Raw genomic sequence first — 20,652 nt, 5'->3', positions numbered from 1 at the left:
GCCATCACTCGGAAAACTGGGGTATTAAACCTCACAGTCTCCTTGCTGCAACAGTCTGGGGTTTTTTTTCCAGTTGTAATTCACGTGTGTTGTGTTAAAAAATGGTAGTCACTCTCAAGTGTTCAGCAAGAAACTACTGGGAAGCCCGTAGCCACAGCTATGTAATGTACGTAAATATACCGTCAACGTAACCAAAATCTTCTATTACACCCTGTCGATGTGAGTCACCGTCAAGCTTGTTTTTAGTGTGCTTAAGGTACGTGGAAATGACGGCGAGAATAAATAATGTGAAACGCAGAGTGACGTTTTGGGTTTTCCTCCCATTGACTAATGCTATTCTACGTAAATAAAACATTACGCTAAGAGCTTCTTTGAAGAACATAAACAACAATTTCCCCGGTTTCTTCTATGTCTAAGCACGACAAAAACACAACTTAGCCTGAAGACGTAAGCAGCAAGATAAACATCTTCTTTAGTGATGCTGAAGGATGTTGTTTGTAGATGTGTAACAGTTTTTTGTAGGTAAGCTACAGTAATGTCAGAACGAGCCTTTCCTTTTGCCAAGTGTTGAGTATTTACAGGCCACTGGAGAACCGATTGGCAGCTTGAACGGATTTAGTTAGGGCGCTATCAATCATGCCCGCTATGCTACGCTAGGCCTGTGGCGGCGGTCGGTGTTACCGTTGTTCCACGGACCTCTGGAATCAACCATCACTTGGCCACCAATCATTTCAATACTTATGTTTGAAAAGCCTGCAGCAGGAGGTGCCAGTGTGGACAAATCTAGAGAGAACCTCTTGCCTGTTTTGTTAACATGACGTCCATATTTTTATGAATGATTATCATTTTTATTTATGTTGATCATCACAAATGATCGTGATTTCCGGTTCCCTTGGGTGCAATTTTGGTTTTGCCTTTTTTATTGGCCAGAGTGACTTGAGACTTTCGACTCATAGCGTCACCTGCTGCTTTGGCATGCACTTGACACCTGGACATGTTGACTGTCGGTATTGTCGCCGAGGCAACAGTTGCAAAGGCCTTAACGTGTGATTGTTATTGTTTGATATAACGCATCACAATTTCTGGTCGGATAGTATGTATTGCCCATTGACAACCCCAATGTGCCTGATTGACAGTTGTGTTTATGCGCGTCCACTTCAAGTGATTTAAATGCATGATGAGAGCAAAAAAAAAACAAAACAAAACAGACGAACAACTTATGTCACGACCGCTTAGCAATTTCCCCCTGAAGCTAACTCATTTTTGAAGGTGTTTTCAGCTAGAAATTGCGGTTACTTCATCGGTTGCTGCTCTGCCGAGTGAGGATAAATAATAAACAAACTAGAAATATTCAAAACGGTGCCCAGTGCAGTTCTACACCACTGCAGACTTTAACCGCAATGATAAAAAAACTAATTTGTGGTGAGGCAGCGCCGTTGGTGGCTGATGAACAAAATGCTCCAACAACAACCGCAAATCCAAGAGTTTGTCTCTTTGGTAGTTGCACTAAACTCATAACAAGTGTAATGACAACGCTTTGATGCGGTCACTATGGTAACACCTAAAGAAGAAACATCATGTTCATGAATGATACCACTAAAACAAAAACTGGGGTATTTTATGAAGAACTCTAAATGTGAAGCCACTTCATGTCACGGTATGAGCAGAATCCTGAAATGCACCAACATGAGGCTCCACAAAAACAAAACAAAAAACGGAGAGCGTGAGAAAATATATTACTCCTCAGAATGTTAAATTAAGAGCCATTGGCGGCATCTTTTGTAGTATGTGTTTGTGCCTGGTATTTTTTTTTTTTTAACCAATTTTGCTAGCTTGTGGGTTAAATATTAGCATTACGCGCCCCAAACGATTAGCATCTGGGCATACGTCGAGAGTCCGCCGTGGACAGACATAACGGTGAGAATCCAGCCGTTTTTCAAAATAAAATATTAGTCAGCCTCGGATAATAAATAAACCAAAAGTACTCTACCTCTTTTTTTATTCTTTCATCTAATTGGCTGGTTATTGGCGACTATTAATCTACAGTATGTTCCCCACACTTTATAGAAGATCGAAGCCGAAATCCCGGTCGTCATCATCTTCCGGCTCCGTGACAGCTGCAGTGTGTCACACTTTTGTTTTGAAGTGCACCCACGACCATGTTTAGTTCTTGAAGCATTAGCACAATTGTCACTTCGCCCACACAGAATTTCCTTCGCTTTTTTTGTGTGTGTGTTTACCGTTACGGCTCCACTGTGTCACATCCGGAGTTCCGGGAAAGTGCAGGACTATTTTTGTTTGTTTTCAACGTGTATTAGTGAAGAAAGTAATCTTTCCAAAAGATACCTGCTTAGGGGAATCTGAGAAACATGCAAGTGAAATGCTGCTTCGAATGTGAATGCCTTTAAGGAAAAAAATAAATAATAGTTCCATATTTTGGCAAAGACGTACATATTTTCTCAAGGAACAGTCTGGGCATGCATTTGAAGTACACGTGTAATAATTTTGTTTTGATGTGTCTGAATATGTAACAAGACCTCAGAAACTACATATTGGCGAAAGGTATGTGCAGGTGTCTAATATTTTTGAGGTACGGCGTATCAGATCACGCCCCCACCCCCCAGGAGCGCTCCACACATTTGCAGGTCGTACAGCAGAAGACCAAGAAATGCTCGATGGTTGGGGGTTAAAACATAAATCCGTTTCCTAATATGTTGGCGACGGAGAAAAAGTTCTGCACGGTAATGGAGCGTTCAGTATTCTGCTTACATGTGCCAAGATATCTCTGAAGAAGAGGCAGCTGTCCGATTTTATCATCTCACGGCTTAGAAGTACAGCGAAACTGCAATCGGAACGGCGCAGACCTCCGCCAAGGCCGAGATGACGCACCTTCGCCGACTGTCATGCTCATGCTCCACCCGTCCGCAAAGTTTAACGAAAATCAGTCGAGGAATTTTTGCGTAATCCCGCTATTCAACCGACCTAACCTCCTCGGCTGCGGTAATGGTCGTAGTTGAAAAACATATCTTCAGGCGGAAGCTTGTTTTGCTTGTTCTCTTAATTCCCTGTAATCCCGTCAAGGCCGCTGCGCGATAAGTGACGAGTCGCGGTGGAACCTTTGCGGAAAAAGGCAACAAAGTTATTGAAATATCACAACACATCTTCCCTTGGAGGAGATCCAGTAAACTAAAAGGCCGTGTTATACGGGACAGTTAAGCCGCACTGTAAATGAGTGAGGATACTGCCGAATGAGGAAGCAGCTGTTCCACTGGAGAAGCTGAGTGACGTGAGCAGGAGGTGACACGAGGTTGTGCTGTGTTGCGCGGCTTTGTTAACTTTTCCCGGGCCCGACCGACACAGAAGTGATCTGTGACTTCATTTGATAGCATGATAAAAGAATTCCAACTTCAGGCCTCCCAGCTGTCTTGGTGGTCTTCATCCCATCTGAGTGGGGACCTGAACTAAGAGCTGCCGGATTCTTCTTTTGGGATTTGCCGAGTCACTAACAAGCACCGTCATGTTTTGTTAATGCGTTCAAATATTAAAATGATTTGTTGCGTCACAAGGACTTGTCTGTACTCAGTTCGAGCACTGAAAATGGATCTGATATGGTAAGCTAGTTTTCCTCTGCTACTCCCCAATACAGTCTTGTATAATGTTGGCATAGGCCACGGAATGACCCATACATTTATGGTGTAAGGGTCAACACCCGTGAATATTTTGATACAGGATTTATTGTTTCCTATTTTGTTCACGTCACAATGTTTTTAAACCCTTATTTAATTTCTAAAAAATGCAAATATCCTAAATGGAGTGACATCATTGCTTGATATGGACTCCATTTGTTTTATAATTTATATACAATACAGAATTGTTTGGGAGGTAGGGGGGGCACTTTTTTTTGGCCAAAGTACACGTTCTATACTTAAGTAGAAGTACTGATACTTGTGTAGAAACAGACTCTCGTAAAAGTAATGGTACTGATTAAACTCATGTACATACAGTAAAACAGCTCAGACTCTGAAATGTACTGGAAGGGGCGAGTTTGCAGTTTTGTGTTCTCACCCACAACGCCGCAAAACCCATTTTTTAAAAATACACTGCCGGCTTATGGGGGTCTGCAAAAGTACCAACATGCCTCTATGGTCACCGAAAACAGATCCCTGAATCTTATTGAAAATCTGTTTGTCTTTTTTTTTTGGGGGGGGGGGGGGGGCTGGCGGGATTTGCCCATAATGAGTTAAGAGACTGCCACCTTGTAAATTTCCCTTCAGTCTGTGATTGGTTGTTTTTCATCAGGTATGTTGGTTTTATTATGTAACGTTTTTTTTTCATTGTAAATTTCAAACCAAAATACATTTTTACTGTCGACTATACGAGACGCGTTTTGCTAATTCTCATATCAATAATGCAACTGCGGTCGACCGTTTTGTGTCGTCGTGACAATTCAGGTGTTTTTTACACCTTCCAGTTGATCTTCATGGAACATATACTTACCATTCCTTTGCTTAAAGCTCCTGAACACACAGCCATGTTGTACACAGCTGTCTCTTATCCCGAAACCTCCCATTAGTCCGTTGCACGACCTCCCTTGTTGTGGATCGTTTTTTGTTTTGTTTTGTTTTTTTCTCGTATAAGTCATCATTATGTCACCATCACCAATAGCGATATTTCCAAAGTGTGCAGGTGCGAGCGGTAAACGTTACCGCGGTCACTGATTCATGCGCAGCAATGTCATCCTTGAGTATACAACAACTAGAATGGCGGGAGAGGAGTGTGGGGGGGGGGGTGTACAGTAAGTGTAGGTGTGTGTTTGTGTATACGTGCGTGTGGGCGTGTCGAGGTTTTCAGGGACTTAAAAATCTCTTATCCTCACAGCTGGTCCGCGACTGAGTGCAAGGCCCAAATATGGAGCTGCGGTATATGTCTTGCGTTTTCTGGTACAAGGCTGCAAAGTCTGCCCTTCCTCCGAAATGAAAGCCAGCTGCTGAAGATGACGGCCAATGAAGACATGATACCTCCCAAGCGATGAGCTCCGCTTTATAGCGCCTTAGTGTTATCATAGCTCTGACATCTCATCGCGAAAGGTCTCTTTTTTTTACGACACTTGAAGTACCTGTGAGCTTTTCTGCGTTGCGTTTTCGTCTAATGGCTGCAAAAAAAAAAAAACAGCTACCCCATAAAAAGGAAAATAAATAATCATAATAATTTGCTAAAGCGGGAACACATGTTCCAACATCTGGTCTAAGAACCTGTCCCTCAGAGGTGTGCGATGGATTTCAAGCCGTCGGAGCGACTCATTTAAATTTCACACGCTGACTTTCAACCTTTGCGTGGGTTTGCGCGTGCATGTTTCAAGTTAGCGTGGAGAAAATGGGGGGGGGGGGGGGATCGCTCGCGGCACCTTGCCGCCTATGATAACGGATTGCGTGGCTTTGGCTTTGCGCCGCGGATCTCCTCGGAAGTCGAACCACAGTTTTTTTTCCTATGGTCTGTCTTTAAAAAAAAAATAAAAAATTGGGGATGCACAACTGCGCAGTCGAAACCGACACTTGCCACTCCAGTATTTAAACGAGGCGAGTCGAATCGTTTTCATTTGCACAGCAGGTTTCCTGACCCGCAAGCGGATCTTCTCAGAAGTCAAACAACACCTTTTCCCCGACACTGAGCTCCTTAAATTTTGAGGCAAGGCGTCCTGGCATCTGTCTGAAACCGGCACTTCTGCAGGAAGTGCTGGATGAATACAAGCGTATTACTATCCGCTGGCGCCGCCGCTGCTGCTGCTGCTGTCCGTCAGGCGAGTTTAGACACAGGATGGCGAGGGGGTTGAGTGGATCATCGTATCGACCTCGGAGTTATGGGGTAGAGGGGAATCCCCCGTCTCGGAGCGTGACCTTTAGAATTCTGCGGATCGTGCGGGATTGATTATTAATTCATCACATCCACAACAAGCCGAGGCGTTGATGATTCAGTCTCGATTATAGTTTGCGGACTGAGGAAGAGCGACATGACGGCAGCGGAGGTGTGTTAAGTTACACGCGTGAAGTAATTTTATGCAGTATGACCGGCACGGAAAGAGGAGTCGAGAACAGCAATTAGATGGACCCCGCATATTCATACTTTGGTATTTGCTGCTAATTTTCGTTTTTTTTTTTTTTTTTTTTCATAGAACCCGTCCGTTATTCGCAGTTGGTCCCCAGACCCTGTCAACCCCCGAATAACGGGGCGTTTCAACATGAAATAAACCACCGAGCTGATGATTGCAAAATGCTGTCATATCATTTTGAACACACCTTCCAGAAATCCCTCTTAAAATAATGCACCACAAGTGTGTGTGTGTGTGTGTGTGTGTGTGTGGATATTCCTGCACGTTTCGCAAAAGACTCTCTGGAACATCAACAAACGACCTTTAGGCCAAACCACGGCTCCGATCCGACACGGGGATGTCGGTCTCTGAGTAGTTCTTTACTTTTTCGTTCGTTCTTCGTTACTTTTGAAGTGTTTCACCAACGCATTGAGTTTGAACCGCTTCGACAAACGAGTCTGCCTTTGGCCCGGGACCAAAAATGCACCACGTGTCCAGCGGTTGCCAACTGCCCCTCGGCGTCGGGCTTCCGCCGCCTGCTGCGTCCACACCCCTGTTGGAGCGCGCCGCACACCGTGCGGCCCTGTTGGGGTTTGTGAGCAGCTGTTGAGCAATCGCGCGCCGGGCCTGCTCTTTGATTGGACTTGAGCGGCGGGATGGTTGAGGCAAGGCAAGACCAGGCATATCAGCTATGCGACTGAGACATGGCAACAGGAGTCAGGAGCGTTAAAAAAAAAAAGAAGACACAGTCGCCGGGGCAGCAGCGGCGGTCCCGCTGAGGAGTGTGGGGGCGTTAGATTAATGTGGTCGGTAGGCTCCACTTCATCTCAAAAGACTTTTGGAGTTGCGGATCTCCTCGTGCATTGTAGGCAAGCTCAGATATTCACAATGGGATCTCGCGTGCGTCCAACCGGCAGTAAATAGCCATCTAATTCCTCTTGGGCGATTTGTGTGCTGTTTTGGATCCATGTAGCCGAAATGATGGGAGGATATGAATGTCGATTGGGTGTGCCTATGTTATGTTTCGAGGTAGGCGTGCGTTTGTTTGTGTTGTCACATGGTCATACTTTCCAACCGAAAATCCTCTCCGAAAAATAAAAACGCAGCCTTCGTCATTGCTTCTTTTTTTTTTTTTTTTATTACGTGCCGTCGACTTAATTGCTTGTCAAAAGATAAAAGGTGCGGAAAAATCGGATCATCCGATCGGAATTACAACCTTGTATGGATTTGACTTTTTTTTTTTTTGCATTGTCTTTGTTCTTTCAAGGCATTTTGCCCATACACCGCTCGCATACACCGATTTTTTTTCCGTTCCTATTTCTGGGGGAATAAATTGTACTTGGGCGGCCCGGTAGTCCAGTGGTTAGCACGTTGGCTTCACAGTGCAGAGGTTCGATTCCAGCTCCGGCCTCCCTGTGTGGAGTTTGCATGTTCTCCCCGGGCCGGCGTGGGTTTTCTCCGGGTGCTCCGGTTTCCTCCCACATTCCAAAAACATGCGTGGCAGGCTGATTGAACGCTCTAAATTGTCCCTAGGTGTGAGTGTGAGTGCGAATGGTTGTTCGTTTCTGTGTGCCCTGCGATTGGCTGGCAACCGATTCAGGGTGTCCCCCGCCTACTGCCCGAAGACAGCTGGGATAGGCTCCAGCACCCCCCGCGACCCTAGTGAGGATCAAGCGGCTCGGAAGATGAATGAATGAATGAATAAATTGTACTTATCTGAGTAGTTTTGATGCAGCATACTTTTCACCTTTGAGTGTGAAACTGTACTTTAGCGACTTCCGCCTTCTGCGCAGTCCCCATGGCTGTTTTTCACCCATCTAGTGCAACAAATGAGTCACGTTTGCCCTCATTTGACCAATCAGACGGAGCCGAGCAGTCGCCCGACCGCGCAAAACATCTTCGTCCGAGAAAAGAACGTCTCCTAAACCATTTTTGTTATTTCATAAAGATTACAATTATTATTTTTTCAGTTCAAGCAATGTAACAATTTGCACATTCCCATGTTATATTATTGTCCAGTTGACGTTCACAGATTTCATCAGACCCTCCTCCTCTCTATGACGCAAAAAAAACACTTAGACGTACAAGTACGTCCTTGGTAGGCGGGGCCTAATTTTTAAAAAAGACGTACAAGTACGTCTTATATATATATATATATATATATATATATGTATATGTATATATAATGTGTATACATTCCATTTGAATTTTTTTTTTCAAGGGAAAGGTCTGTCTCTCCACTGATGTGGAAAAGCATGTTTGGGCGGTTGACCACCCTGCTAAGAGGTCTGACATTCATCTCTTTACCATCAGGTATTTCGTAGCGGAGTAAAAAAGATTTATTGTTGGTTTTATTGGTTGAAGCTACTATGTGCTACCTGCTCATTCACGTTACTTCATTTTATTGGGAGTTTTGTCAGCATCGCATGGCCCCGAGGTTTTTGAAAGACTATGATGCGGATTTTAGGATTGCGGTTCTCGGACCGAGCCGTATCTGTCTGCTCACCTGTCTGGCGTACATGCCTCCTCCCACTCGCGTTTGTGGCACATGATTTGTACTTTTGATGCTGATAGCATTGCATTTTTAGTTGGTGGGTGTAAACATCAAATCTTAACGAAGTCCAGATGCAAGTGAGGCGGTTTTGGCTCGTTCCTAACGCAGACTTATACTCTGTCTTGCGTTTTGGAGATTGTGCCCCGTTCAATGGCAGTGCAACGGTGAAAGGTCCTGATTCAAGCTGCAGTAAATTATAAACATTTTTCATCAAATTGACCAGACGTGTGTAATTCGGCACCGTAGAAAAGGCCAATGGAAAATGTTTTTACTACAAAATCAGCTGTTTTCGGTCCGGTCTGCAAGGTGGAGCACGGGGGTACGGACTCGGTGTGTGAGCAGTCGTGCTTGCTGCGTATATGCACATTGCGCCTCCAGAGGGGGTAAAAAAAAAAACTTTGCAATGGGGACCCCTCGTTTCATTTTTACGGTTTTCCTAGAAGCCTTTGGAGAGCGTGGAAAGACAGGCATGTTTATGAAGGTTTCCAGATGGTCCCGCTTGCACCCCCCAGCTTTTCTTTTCAGTTCTTGGGCCATGAAGGATTAATCAAAGTCAGTTGTTAGGGCTGATGGCTAAACGCCGCGGCTCTTTAGAACCCAGAGGAGACCCCCGCTGTAGCTCCGACTCGGATTCGGCCCCTGGGCTACAACGCCTGCTGAAAGTTGAAACCTGAGCTTCAAAACCAATCAAACTTGGTGAAATCATAAGTGCAGATAAACAAGATCTGCCCACTTACTCTGTTTGAGCAAGGCACCTGATCACCTCTTTTTTTTTTTATAGAGGATGGATCGAGCCAGAGGATGCCTAAGAAAGAAGCCCGTCTTACAATTATCCATTTTTGGCTTGGCTGGTGCCGTTTTCCCTCTCGGGGATTTAAAAGAGAGAACATAAAAGTGGCATCTCTGAAAAGAGATTGACAACTCAAAACAGCCACACACAAGATGACTGTTAGAACAAAGCGCTTCATTTCAAAATATGACGCCGCTATTTTTGTTCACACTGTTAGCCCGCTGTTGCGCTTTCCATAATTATCCCTTTCGAACAGGAAAGCGAACGGCGCAGCGGTTGACAGCCCCAACTGGAACAACTCCAAAGTGATAGCGTCTTTGCTTGCTCTGGGAGATAAATAGTTCATAATTAAGATCCGCGTCCTTTTGGTTGTTGGCCTTTTGCAGGCTCTGCAACTCCACGACAAGTACAATGTACTATTTCTTGGACACGTGCAAAAAAAAAAAAAAAAACGGAGCCAAACAGCTGCTGCACACAGGCGTGCATGTATTCTGCAGGAACAACTGTATGCGGTTCACCGAAGCTTCATTGTAGATCCCGTCGCACAATGATACCTCGTTGAGAAATGCAATTACACGTTTCGAACAAATATGGAATTAAAGGTATCGAGATAAGCCGGCGGTTCCTTTCTGCACCAACAAATGTCAAAAACAGTCACAGGTTATCGATCAAAATAAGTAAACATTAAATTGGCCTTCAAAATAACACTGCACATATGTGAACTATGTTGGGATTATTTGACTTGCCTTCTGTTGCTTATCAAAAGTCATGGAAGGATTTGTGTACAATTATTATTATTATTATTTTTTGAAAGTTGAGCTCTGTGTTGTGCCGCTGTGGCAAAAAAAAAAAAATCACTGCAAATTGTTTTCAAATTTCCCCAAAACGAAGCAAATGTTGACGGTGATAAATTACGTTTTTCAGGTTCTCTGTATGTAACGACACGGAATGAAAATGTCAGCCGGGATATGCTGGAGAAGATAAGCGGTCAAGAAAATGGATGAATGACGATCATATCAAAATGCTGAAGCAGCAACGCTCGTGACACACGATGTTTCAGTCAGCCAATGCAAAGTCTGGTTTCCGTTTTCCATCGCTCAAATCTTGACTTGGCATGAGTTTGCGCAACAGATGGGTGGAAAAATGTTTCATGTCATCATTCCCCTAAAGTGATGTCGTTGGAAGAGCAATCAGAAGACACAATAGATGTCAAACAATAGGGATCAAAATTTCAGCTTTGACTTGTGCAACGGGACTCGAAACATTTGGCGATGCTGCGATAAACGATGTTTTCGATTAAGTGTGTTCGTTTTGGCAGATGTGCTGTTTTTAACGTATTTCTGATGGTTATTATTTTTAAGCCTTTATTTGTGACACACTGTTGGCGTGACTGCTCATTTTATTTATCGCTTGCATATAGAATGAAATACAAGAAACCATTTTAGGGGTTGAAGTTGAATTCTAATACTGCTTTTTTTTTAATTTTGTCCCCAAGGACATGCATTGTCGTCTAATGAAATTAGATGCTTGGATGTCACATCCACAACAGGAAATTGAAGGTCATCGAAAGTGTTTGGACTAAACCAAACCAATCATAACGTAGACGGATCCGAAAAAATACTGTATTGCCATAGTACATTTGTGGCAAAATTGAGCTGCCATGTGGATCTGGAGTCTTAGCTGATATTTGCTTAAACGGCAGTTGCCTCACAGTCAAGTTGTTTTGGGTTCAAATCTTGGCCCCGTGCCCTGGCGGGTTTCTTTTCCTACACCTCCAGCTTCCATGACTCATTTGATTCAATCAAGCCACTCAATTATCCGCGATGAGAATGCTTCTTTGTACCGTACGAGCAGTCGGGGGTGCAACCATGATCTCGCCCAAAGTCAGTCTGAGTCACCCCCAGCTCACATGCGGCCCAAATGAAGATGAGCCATAACAGAAAATGGATGGATGGCGTAACTGTATTGTTCTTTGCGATGACAAAACAATTTTGGTCAAACAATGAGCGTGATTCACAGATTTGTAAGGGAGCGAGAGCATGAGTCAAGATCAAATCCTACATACCAACAATGAAGGTGTAGGACCACATCAGCAGCCTGCGTGTCTTTTCTAATACTAGCTTACCAGTGATGGGACATTGTGATTCCCTAAGAATTTACTCCGATTTTAATTCGTCAAGCGGTTGCGCAAAATAAAATCATCTGGTTCCAGATGCAATTTTTCCAGTCGACTGTACATCTACTGGAATCTACTAAGGAGACAAGATGATACTACAGATGATTTTTATTTTCTGCCATTACTTGACAAAATAAAATTGAGTATGGCATATTGATATTTACGTGTCCCCTAACTTTTTGAATGATTGTTGCTAATTATTGGGAGATCTCATTAACATGATTAGTGTCTTCACAAAGATGAATATCAAAATTTAACAATTTAATAACACGCAGCCGTATATAATACGCCATATAGTCTCATAAACTCAAGCAAGACAAGTTCACCCTCGCCACCCTCATCCGCCCCTCCCTCCAAAAACAATAAAAAAGCAAATCTGTCGCTCTGAGCTTTTTTGCAAGACTGTACAAAAGTTGTATACGCCTCTATTGATGTACATGCCAACGTGTCATCATCCGCATATAGCATTTTTTTCAGAGCGAGCGGAATGCGATTCATTAGCCGTTGTAGCAGTGTGCCCGCGGTAAGCGATTGAGGGGCGGCCACTCGAGCGATGTGTTCTTTCATCACAAATATTACCGATAATTCTTACTGTGTCATCACTTGGCATATTTGGGAAAGAGACAGTCAGTTCAGGGCACCTCAATGACTGCCGCTCAGTGTGACGGATTTGCCTGGCAAATGATGTTTTGTTGTTGTTTTTTTTAGAAGGTCTTTTTTTATGTGAGGTTGTGTAACACCCAAATCACCCCCAGGGAGGATCAGTGAGGTCATCTGTTTATGAAGAAAAATTACCGAAAGTTGTCACGTGTGGTGCTTTGCACTTTGCGATAGTTTTGTTCACTGACAAAGCAAATACAGTTTGGATACGATGATCACGGCGCTGTATCATTAAAAAAAATGTAAATAGAAAAGTTTCCCAACAGTTAACTACGAATAATTAATTTTTTTCCGTCACATGCTAATACTAATTTCGCTTAGCCATTAAATTGCGTTTCACGCTATATATTAGCATTAAGCTAGCAGACTTACAACCAACTTACATGGTTTGTAGATTTTAACATTTCATATTCTAACATTTTGGTGTTAGAATATGCGATATAATGTGCAACATGTTTGATTCGAACTATTTTGCCCAGACTTGGGGCTAACTTCACTTCTAGTGGCAGCGTGCTCTATTTGTGTGTAGCAGAACGGCTAAATGTTGCTTCATCATACGGGCTCCACTAATTGATCCCAGTCTGTCTTTTTGATAAATTGCTACAATGAGTTAAGATGATTTTCGAGTGTGTGGCTGGGGTAAAATATAGAGAAAAATGTTCTCTCTATATCCCGGATTTTTGTCAATTTGAAAACGGTAAAAATGAACAATTTTGTTTGAATGATAAATGGGGGTAGGTACAGTGAAGTACGCTGCTTTTGACATAAGGCCAAATAAACTTTGACAGAAGAACATGACCTGGGGTGCAAACACTAGCCTTGATCCTTTCTGTGTGAAGTTTACATGTTCTCTGTCTCCCTATGTGGGTTTTACTCCGGGTCATAGTAATTTTTCACCCGCACGCCCCCCCCCCCCCCACCCCCTGCCCACATGTTTCGCCAGGTGGATTGGTAATTATGTTTCCATCCAGAATGTTTCTCCCAAACTCCCCCAGATAGAGGCAGTCTAGGGAACGTCGCCTTATGCGTTTTTGCGACCTTTTATTGGTTGCATCTTTTGTGCAGTTTTGTCTAAGAAGTGTCGGGTTGCTTTTACAATGTTTTCATGTTCCTGACTGATCTTTTATGGGTGTTTTTTTTATTTTTTTATTTATTTTTTTTTACAAGCCAGTGCTCCAGTCAGAGGTGAGGTGTGAGCGACGATGAGGTGGTTGTCATAATCTGGTCGACGACGTGTTAGCGTTTCTGTCTGAATTATAACGCTTTCATTGTTGTGGTTAGCATTCTTTGTTGATTAGCTGGGATAAATCACGCTTCTACTTGTGTCTTTTTGTGCGAAATCCACCGCATATTTGGAAGACGGCTGATGTGTCTTTCCGCATGTAACAAATGTGATCTTGTGACATCTCGTCCCGATGGCGGAGAGCGCACACGGCGGGTCCAACTGAATCCGCTCCAAACGCGCTTTCCAGCTGTTGGATTTGATTTATTGTACTCGCACAGGACCCGCGGTCGGAAATTCTCCGCGTCCCACCAGCAAACCGACACAATCCGCTCAGGTGCTCACAGCACCTGAGAGCAGGTCAACAGCCGCCGTCACGTGTCATAATACGGCGCGCCGCGCGCCTCTCTCATGCCTGATCCTGCCGCCCTTCGCCGTATCCTCCTCTTCCTCTCAGCACTCCCTTTCTGCCTTCAAACGACGCAGCTTTCGTCCTGATTAGCAGCCTTCACCTAGAACATATTCTGTCTATTCAGCCAGGGGGGGATTAAGTGCAGATACATGACATTTCAGGCCATTCCAAGCGTCTGAGTCAGCGCATAAACAACTCCTACGCAATGTCAGGGAAATATTTATCTTTGCTCGTACAACTTCTCGAGATAGCGTCAACAGTGCTGAGAGAGACAATTACACTCGTGGATGGCTTATCGAGAATAAGAGCCCCCGTGGAAAGTATCCTGTGTGGAAAGAAAAGTGTACCCCACTCAACTGATGAGATACAATTGACGCCTGTCGCCCAACCGTGGATAGCAACCTCCTGCATCTGCCTTGTTAGGCGTGTTTCGGACAGTCTTCAGAAAGACATTCAGGAAAATGCGGGCGCATCGTTTGGCGTTGCACTTACATCGAGGAGCTACGTCAACTTTTGTGCCGCATATTCCAACCACGACACACATAGCACAACCCAAAACGTATTTAAACGTATTATATAACTCTGCACTGTCCCATTTAGCGAAAACTCAAAAATTGTGTTTGTCTGCATTTGTGATTAATGGAAATTTTGTGCAAAAAATAAATTATATACAGGAAACTGTACAAAGGATAGCCTACTTTCTTTTAACTGTCAAAAGTAATGATTATCAAAGTGTTTTACTGGGGGCACCAGAGGTACGCGAAAGAATCACAGAGTGCAGTTCAGTTGTATTTAACTTTTTATGTTTAATGCATTTGAATTAATTTGGCAATTGGCAAAAGATTTACTTATTTAAATTAATTTGACTCATTAAATTCATTTAATTAAATACATCTTGAAGCGCAAACTACGGCCAAATTCTTTTAATTATTTCATTTTGAGGCTGATGCATATTTTGATATTCAGCGAGACAGAATTCCGACAACTGATCCATTGACCGATTATTTTAAAAAATACATATAATGAATAAAATGTTTTCAGTTTTTGGTGCCAATTTAGATCAATAAAGATCACGAAATACGGGCACTTTTAGAATACTTATTCTTGACCTTTTTTTTTTGGTTCAATTTGTTACACTGAATGACAATAATTTCATTTGTTTTCCTCTCTTGTCCCCAGTAACCACCACGCTATCTCCAGGCTCAGGCCACACCAGAAGATGCAATGACACAGAGAAGGCCTTCTGTGTGAATGGCGGCGACTGTTACTTCATACATGGTATAAACCGGCTTTCTTGCAAGTAAGTTATCTATTGTTCATCTTTGTTTTTTTCGTTGTGTCTACCCGTTGAAACGCAGACCCCTTTTTGTGACAGCATTTCGAATGTTCTTCATCACAGCAAGAAATCTGCCTTTTCCCGCCGTTTGCGTTGCGGTTTTGTTTTGTTGAGAGCACTTGATTCCTGTTGTTCTTTCTTTCAGCAGCAGCCCGTCAGAGGAAAACGCCGCCTAACTGCTCGCCTGTCGTGTATCGCGGCGCTCGTAACGGAGCGCGGCGTCGGCGTGCTCATCCTTTTAAGTCCCGCTCAGTGTACAACAGGAGGGCTGCGCGTTAAAAGCCCCTTTCAAAATGTCATGAGTCACCGTTTCGACTAGGGAGCAAATATTTATGCCTATTCGGGGCCCCCAATGAGGTAAATGGAGTCATTGCTTACATTGAAGGTCCTCGACGATGGAGATCGTGACACTGCTGCGCAATGATGCTTGCCTGTTGACATTCTCATAAAAAAAACAACTTGTTTTTTATTTAACATTGAGCGTCACAACCGACAGTCATTACTCAGAACTACAGCGGAACCTTTGAGGTGGAACGCATCCCGCGGTTGGGATTTGTCAACTCATTTACATGAGGAAATAATGAAAAGAAACATCACTCATTCCAGGTGAAGTTGCCACTCAACATAAAAAGTTTCAAAGTAACATTTAGATTAATATGACAGAGGAAAGGTGGTCATAAGTGATTCATGATGTCATTTTCAAATGTTAGCCACCGTAAATATAAAACCAATTTAAAAAAACCCAACTCAACTGTTAAGTTTTGGTTGATGCTGGAGTTTTACTGTTTTGAACGTGAGTATGTGTGCATCACAGTACGTCCAGCGTATCCTGTTGATTGGCAGCTCATTCTTTTGGAATTAGTATTGAAAACAAACAAAAATTGGCGATCCAACGCAGTTGTCAATAATATCTGTCTGTACGTCTGATGGCCTGGTCGGTGCAAATATGTCATATTTCATGACATGGCAGTTCACGTTTTGCAAAAAAGGACACACAAAAAATGCCAAAGAAAATGCTTGACACCCCTTTTTGTGCATCCTGAGAAACTTTTGACTGACTGCAAAAACACTGGTTTTCATTTTCCCGCTCTACTGTACAATTTCACTTAACCTACCCAAAAATTAACAAGTAGTAATTAGAAATATGTTGTTTTTGCTCTATCGAGAAACATGGCTTTAAAGATTCCATTCTGACCTGCTTACTCCTGCCCCCCATTTTTAAAAATTTTTTTAGTCCATTCAATATCCAACCCAACCACTGTGGTCATCCGCTCCAGCTAATAAAATCCATTCTTGTACTTGCAACACAAACTACGCACTCCCTCCTGCCATGGCTGTTAAATATCGGGTTGCACGCTCCGTTGGAGCATATGTCACTCGATCGCGACAACTTAGGCCAGTGCGATGCCGAAGCGGCAAAAAATTGGCGCAGCTTCAGCGCTCAGTTGGCCCCCGCAAAGGAAGACTGCTCGACGAGCAATGCGGATATGGCCGCAACAGCCGTTCAATACGCTATGTACAAATTGGAGGCAGCAATAACTCAATTGCTGTGGCTAATTCACTCACGGCCCCGGGGCATGGCTCCAGAAGAGCTGGATAATGCAGTGAAGGCCCGCGGGGGATTTATTCCCCCCCCCACTATCACAGCCATCTCATTCAATATAGGCCAGGCATCAGTCCGTATTACTCAGCAGCTAAACAAGTGGTGCAGACAGCTCAGCCTGCGTTGATGCCCGACTCATTCACTCTTGCGAGCAAACTTTTTTTCAAAAGGGGAGCAAAGGTTAAGGCATGATGCACGAGCAACCGTTGTTGAAGTCGTTTTCACCTTACGAATGGAGCGCAAGTCGGAGTTGAGACTGGTTTGGCGTCACGATCAATGGAGGACGCTCACTGGATGCTTCGTTGAGGAACTCCAACACTGTGTGTTGTATGATCAAATACCGTTTTGGCCCGAATATAAGACGATGTTTTTTTGCATTGGGATGAGACTGAAAAAGTGGGGGTCGTTTTATATTTGGAGTCTAGACATTATACCCATTCGGGGCGCTAGATGGCGCCAGATACCATTGAAGCGAATGCTGAATTTGACTCCCCAGGCCAAAGAATCACAAAGAATAAAAATAGCGGTAGCGAGAAGAAAAAAAATGGCGGCAAGAAAGAAAAGAGAAGAAAATAATTGAAGAGATAACAGAAAATGGAGAAACGTAGCGACAATCTGGAAAAAAGTGGGTCGAAGATCGGCCAGGTTAACCGGCAGCTGAGGAGAAGTTATGATGTAATTTACATTTCAAAAACCAGAAGCCATTCCTTTACAAATGTGATTGCACTTTAATTTACATATTTAAATGTTCCGATATTAAGATTTGAATGAGGCAAAATAACATGCTTTTTCTCTCAAATATATTATTATCATCATTTGTTTAAGTTTGCCTTTTTTGCTCAACACACCATAAATCTCCCCGTAAGATTTATAGGTGCTTTTGTGTAAGCCGTTACAACCAAAAGTGTGATCATAGACAACGCAGCTGCAATATTTATTAGATCCTCCAGTTCCAGTTCGGCCATTTTTACGCCAACTTCCCGTCATCTCATCAGTCAGGGTGAATAATTAAATGTTGAACATTATGTTTCTCCCGGGAGGCGTTGTGTGAAACCAGTAAATCGCTCGCCAGTGACCTTTAGTTGGACCGCCGGTCTCGTCGTGAATCCAAGCGGAATGTCGGTGCTCCTAAAAGAGCAACCGCTCATCCTAACGGGACTTTAATGAGGAAAGATGGCTCGGGCCGAACAGACTCGGTGGTGATGATGAAACGTGGAGTTTTTTTGACGTACATCCGAATGTCCCCCCCCCCCCCCCAAAAAAAGGCACTTAACATGCATGCAAATAGCATTCAACGCTTTTTGAATTTCCTTTGGGAACGTTTCCATGTTTCAATATTTTGCCTGACCTCGAAATACGACCGCTTGTAAAATTGATCACAGAAGTCAACCTTTAAGCCTTGAGCAGATACCAAGAGAGTAATCGGCATTAGCCCTCATTACATTTTGCTGCACAGGCTTCCAATTGATGTATTGATGAGCACCAAAGTGCTGCAATGAAGCTCTCTCTTCTCCCTTTGCCCTTTCGACCCAAAAGAAACTTGGCTTATATCTTTAAGAGCGATTTAGGACAAATCTCCATCACCTGTTGTATCATAATTTGATGGAATATTATTGAACTTTTAAATCCGCCAAGATGTTGCTTCTAGTTTCTTATTGGCGTGCAACTTCCTGTTGAGGCTTTTATTTATATCTTAACGAGAGTCTTCCACTGATGTAGACGTTTGTTTGTTTGCCTTTTTTTTAATTTTTATTACCACACATTGGGGAGTATATAAAAAAAAAAAATTCAAGTCCATGTTTTCAATTTTGATTGACATTTTGCGAGTTTGTTGTCAAGGTAAGGTGATCTAGAAGGAATTTGGCAGCCAACCTGGAAAATCCAGCCTTGAAATCTCTGTCAAATTGCATCACATCAGTTTGAATATGTTGTGTTTATGTGCTGCAGCGAAAAAGGAGTTCAAATTTCATCCAGATCCATATTTCCGTTTGGATCGGAGGGAACCAAATGTTAATACCACATTTGCTCACTCACTGAGTTCACGGATGACAAATGTTTCAACTTTGGCAGTTGGTCTGTTTAATATCTTTTTTTTTTTTTTTTTTTTAAGAAGAATGGGATTCATGCTCTGGCCACACAATTTCGCACAGATTGTGGGTCACTGCCATTTTAATCATGGGTTGAATCATTTAAAAGAGCTTCCTAGTCATGCATCTTATATTTCATAATTAACTTGACTTAATCTTGACTTAAAAGATCATTTCCATTTTAATGTTAACTAATATTTTTACGCTTGCCTGGCGAGACGCAATGACATAACATCATATGACACGACAGACTGTCAATAAAGTCAACATTTCATTCCGAACCCCGACAACAGTGCCATGCAAAACCGATGCAATGGAAGCACATCTCGTCGTCGCGAATTGATGTGATTTTTGTTTTTTTCTTCCCCCCCCCGCTCCAAGTTCACCTCGCTGTGTTTTCCTGCTCGTAACACTTGTGTGCTCCTTCCCAGATGTCCCGATGGATACTTTGGCCCGCGATGCTCAAAGACCGAACCTCTGCGGTTGCACATGCCCAATCCTTTCAAAAGTATGTTCACTTGATACGAGCAGCTGAGAACAGAGACACAGTTGTCACTGGATTACCTATGTGGACTCCCGCCGAAACACCCCCACCCCCCCTTCCCTCCCTGCTACTGCTGCGCGCACCCACCACCAACGCCCGGTTCTCCTCTTCTGTCTCCTCTTCTTCCTGACCCCCACCCCCTCTCAGGTCAACGCGCACTGGGCCGCGCACACTGGTGTCACCCATGGGAACGCTCTGGCTCTGTCGTCCATTTGTTAAACTGTTGTTCTAATTTTCTGTCTCTCTCTCTGTCCACCCCCCCCCCCCTCCCCACACCCTCATTCTTGCACACTCTCTGGCTCATCCACCACCCTTCCTCCTCCTCTTCCTTCCCTCTCTTTGTGGCTTTCAGGTGTCCGAATGACTTTAACGGTGATCGGTGTCAAACCTACGTTATGGCACGTTTCTACCGTATGTCAACTTCCTCTTCTGTCAGACTCCCTCGAGTCGCACGTGCATGCGTCGAGCAGATAGTTTCCGAATATAACGCGCCCCCGCAGTTTTGTGTCGTCTGTCCGGACCCATCGATAAGCGGGCCCTGTGCGTTGTGTGTTACGCATGCCATGTCCTGCTTTGTGTTGCGTGTCCATTTTAGAAGAACTGCCCATACTGCTGTTTTTTTTTGTTTTTGTTTTTGCAATGTGGAGGCCGAGGCTTTTGTGAATCGCCGGCAACTAAAACAACACGCTTTTGGTCCAGCTACTCACAATGCTTGCTTCTATGTGAAATGGACAGTCTAAAATGCTTCATGTTAAAAAAGACAGTTTAGACCGTCTCCATGTGAAGTGGCAATCATGTGCATGGTTATCCGCCGTTCCCACCGAGCATTACAGTTCAATTTAGTTTGGTTGGGTTAGCATCTTTTTCTTTCTTTGTGTTCCCATTATTATGTACACAACTCACCCGTGCACCATTTGTCAGACCTAATGCAACATTTTGATGACTTCCAAAAAAAAAAAGGCACCGACTTACTTCGAAGAGCAGCAATGAATTGGAAAGCCACCGCAACATATCAGAATTGGAATCGCCTTTATTGTCATTGTATAGCGTACAGCGAAGTTTGGGTCAAAAATACAAAATACAAACTCAATTTCTTGTTATTTCTGCACCTTACTGAACTGTACCGCTTGGTTGGAAATGTCTTTGTGTTTGTTTGTTTTTAACATTAGAACTGATCCAGATG

General features: G+C 43.5%; 1 protein-coding gene across 6 annotated transcripts in view; it reads left to right on the top strand.

The window, feature by feature from the left end:
• Positions 1-20,652, top strand: part of nrg2a (neuregulin 2a) — a 71,105-nt gene that overhangs the window by 42,102 nt on the left and 8,351 nt on the right. For 4 of the 6 annotated variants that reach the window (XM_052047174.1, XM_052047172.1, XM_052047176.1 and 1 more), the window contains exons 4-5: positions 15,079-15,199; positions 19,357-19,433. In XM_052047174.1, coding sequence (XP_051903134.1) covers positions 15,079-15,199; positions 19,357-19,433 — 198 coding nt within the window. Of the gene's footprint in view, positions 1-15,078; positions 15,200-19,356; positions 19,434-19,821; positions 19,881-20,652 lie in introns of all 6 variants that reach the window. The other 2 variants (XM_052047175.1, XM_052047173.1) reach the window with 1 other exon arrangement.

Source organism: Hippocampus zosterae, chromosome 16 (genome assembly GCF_025434085.1).
Source record: "Hippocampus zosterae strain Florida chromosome 16, ASM2543408v3, whole genome shotgun sequence".
Lineage (NCBI taxonomy): Eukaryota > Metazoa > Chordata > Actinopteri > Syngnathiformes > Syngnathidae > Hippocampus > Hippocampus zosterae.
Note: the sequence above shows the minus strand (reverse complement) of the source record. Positions and strands in the feature narration are given on the sequence as shown.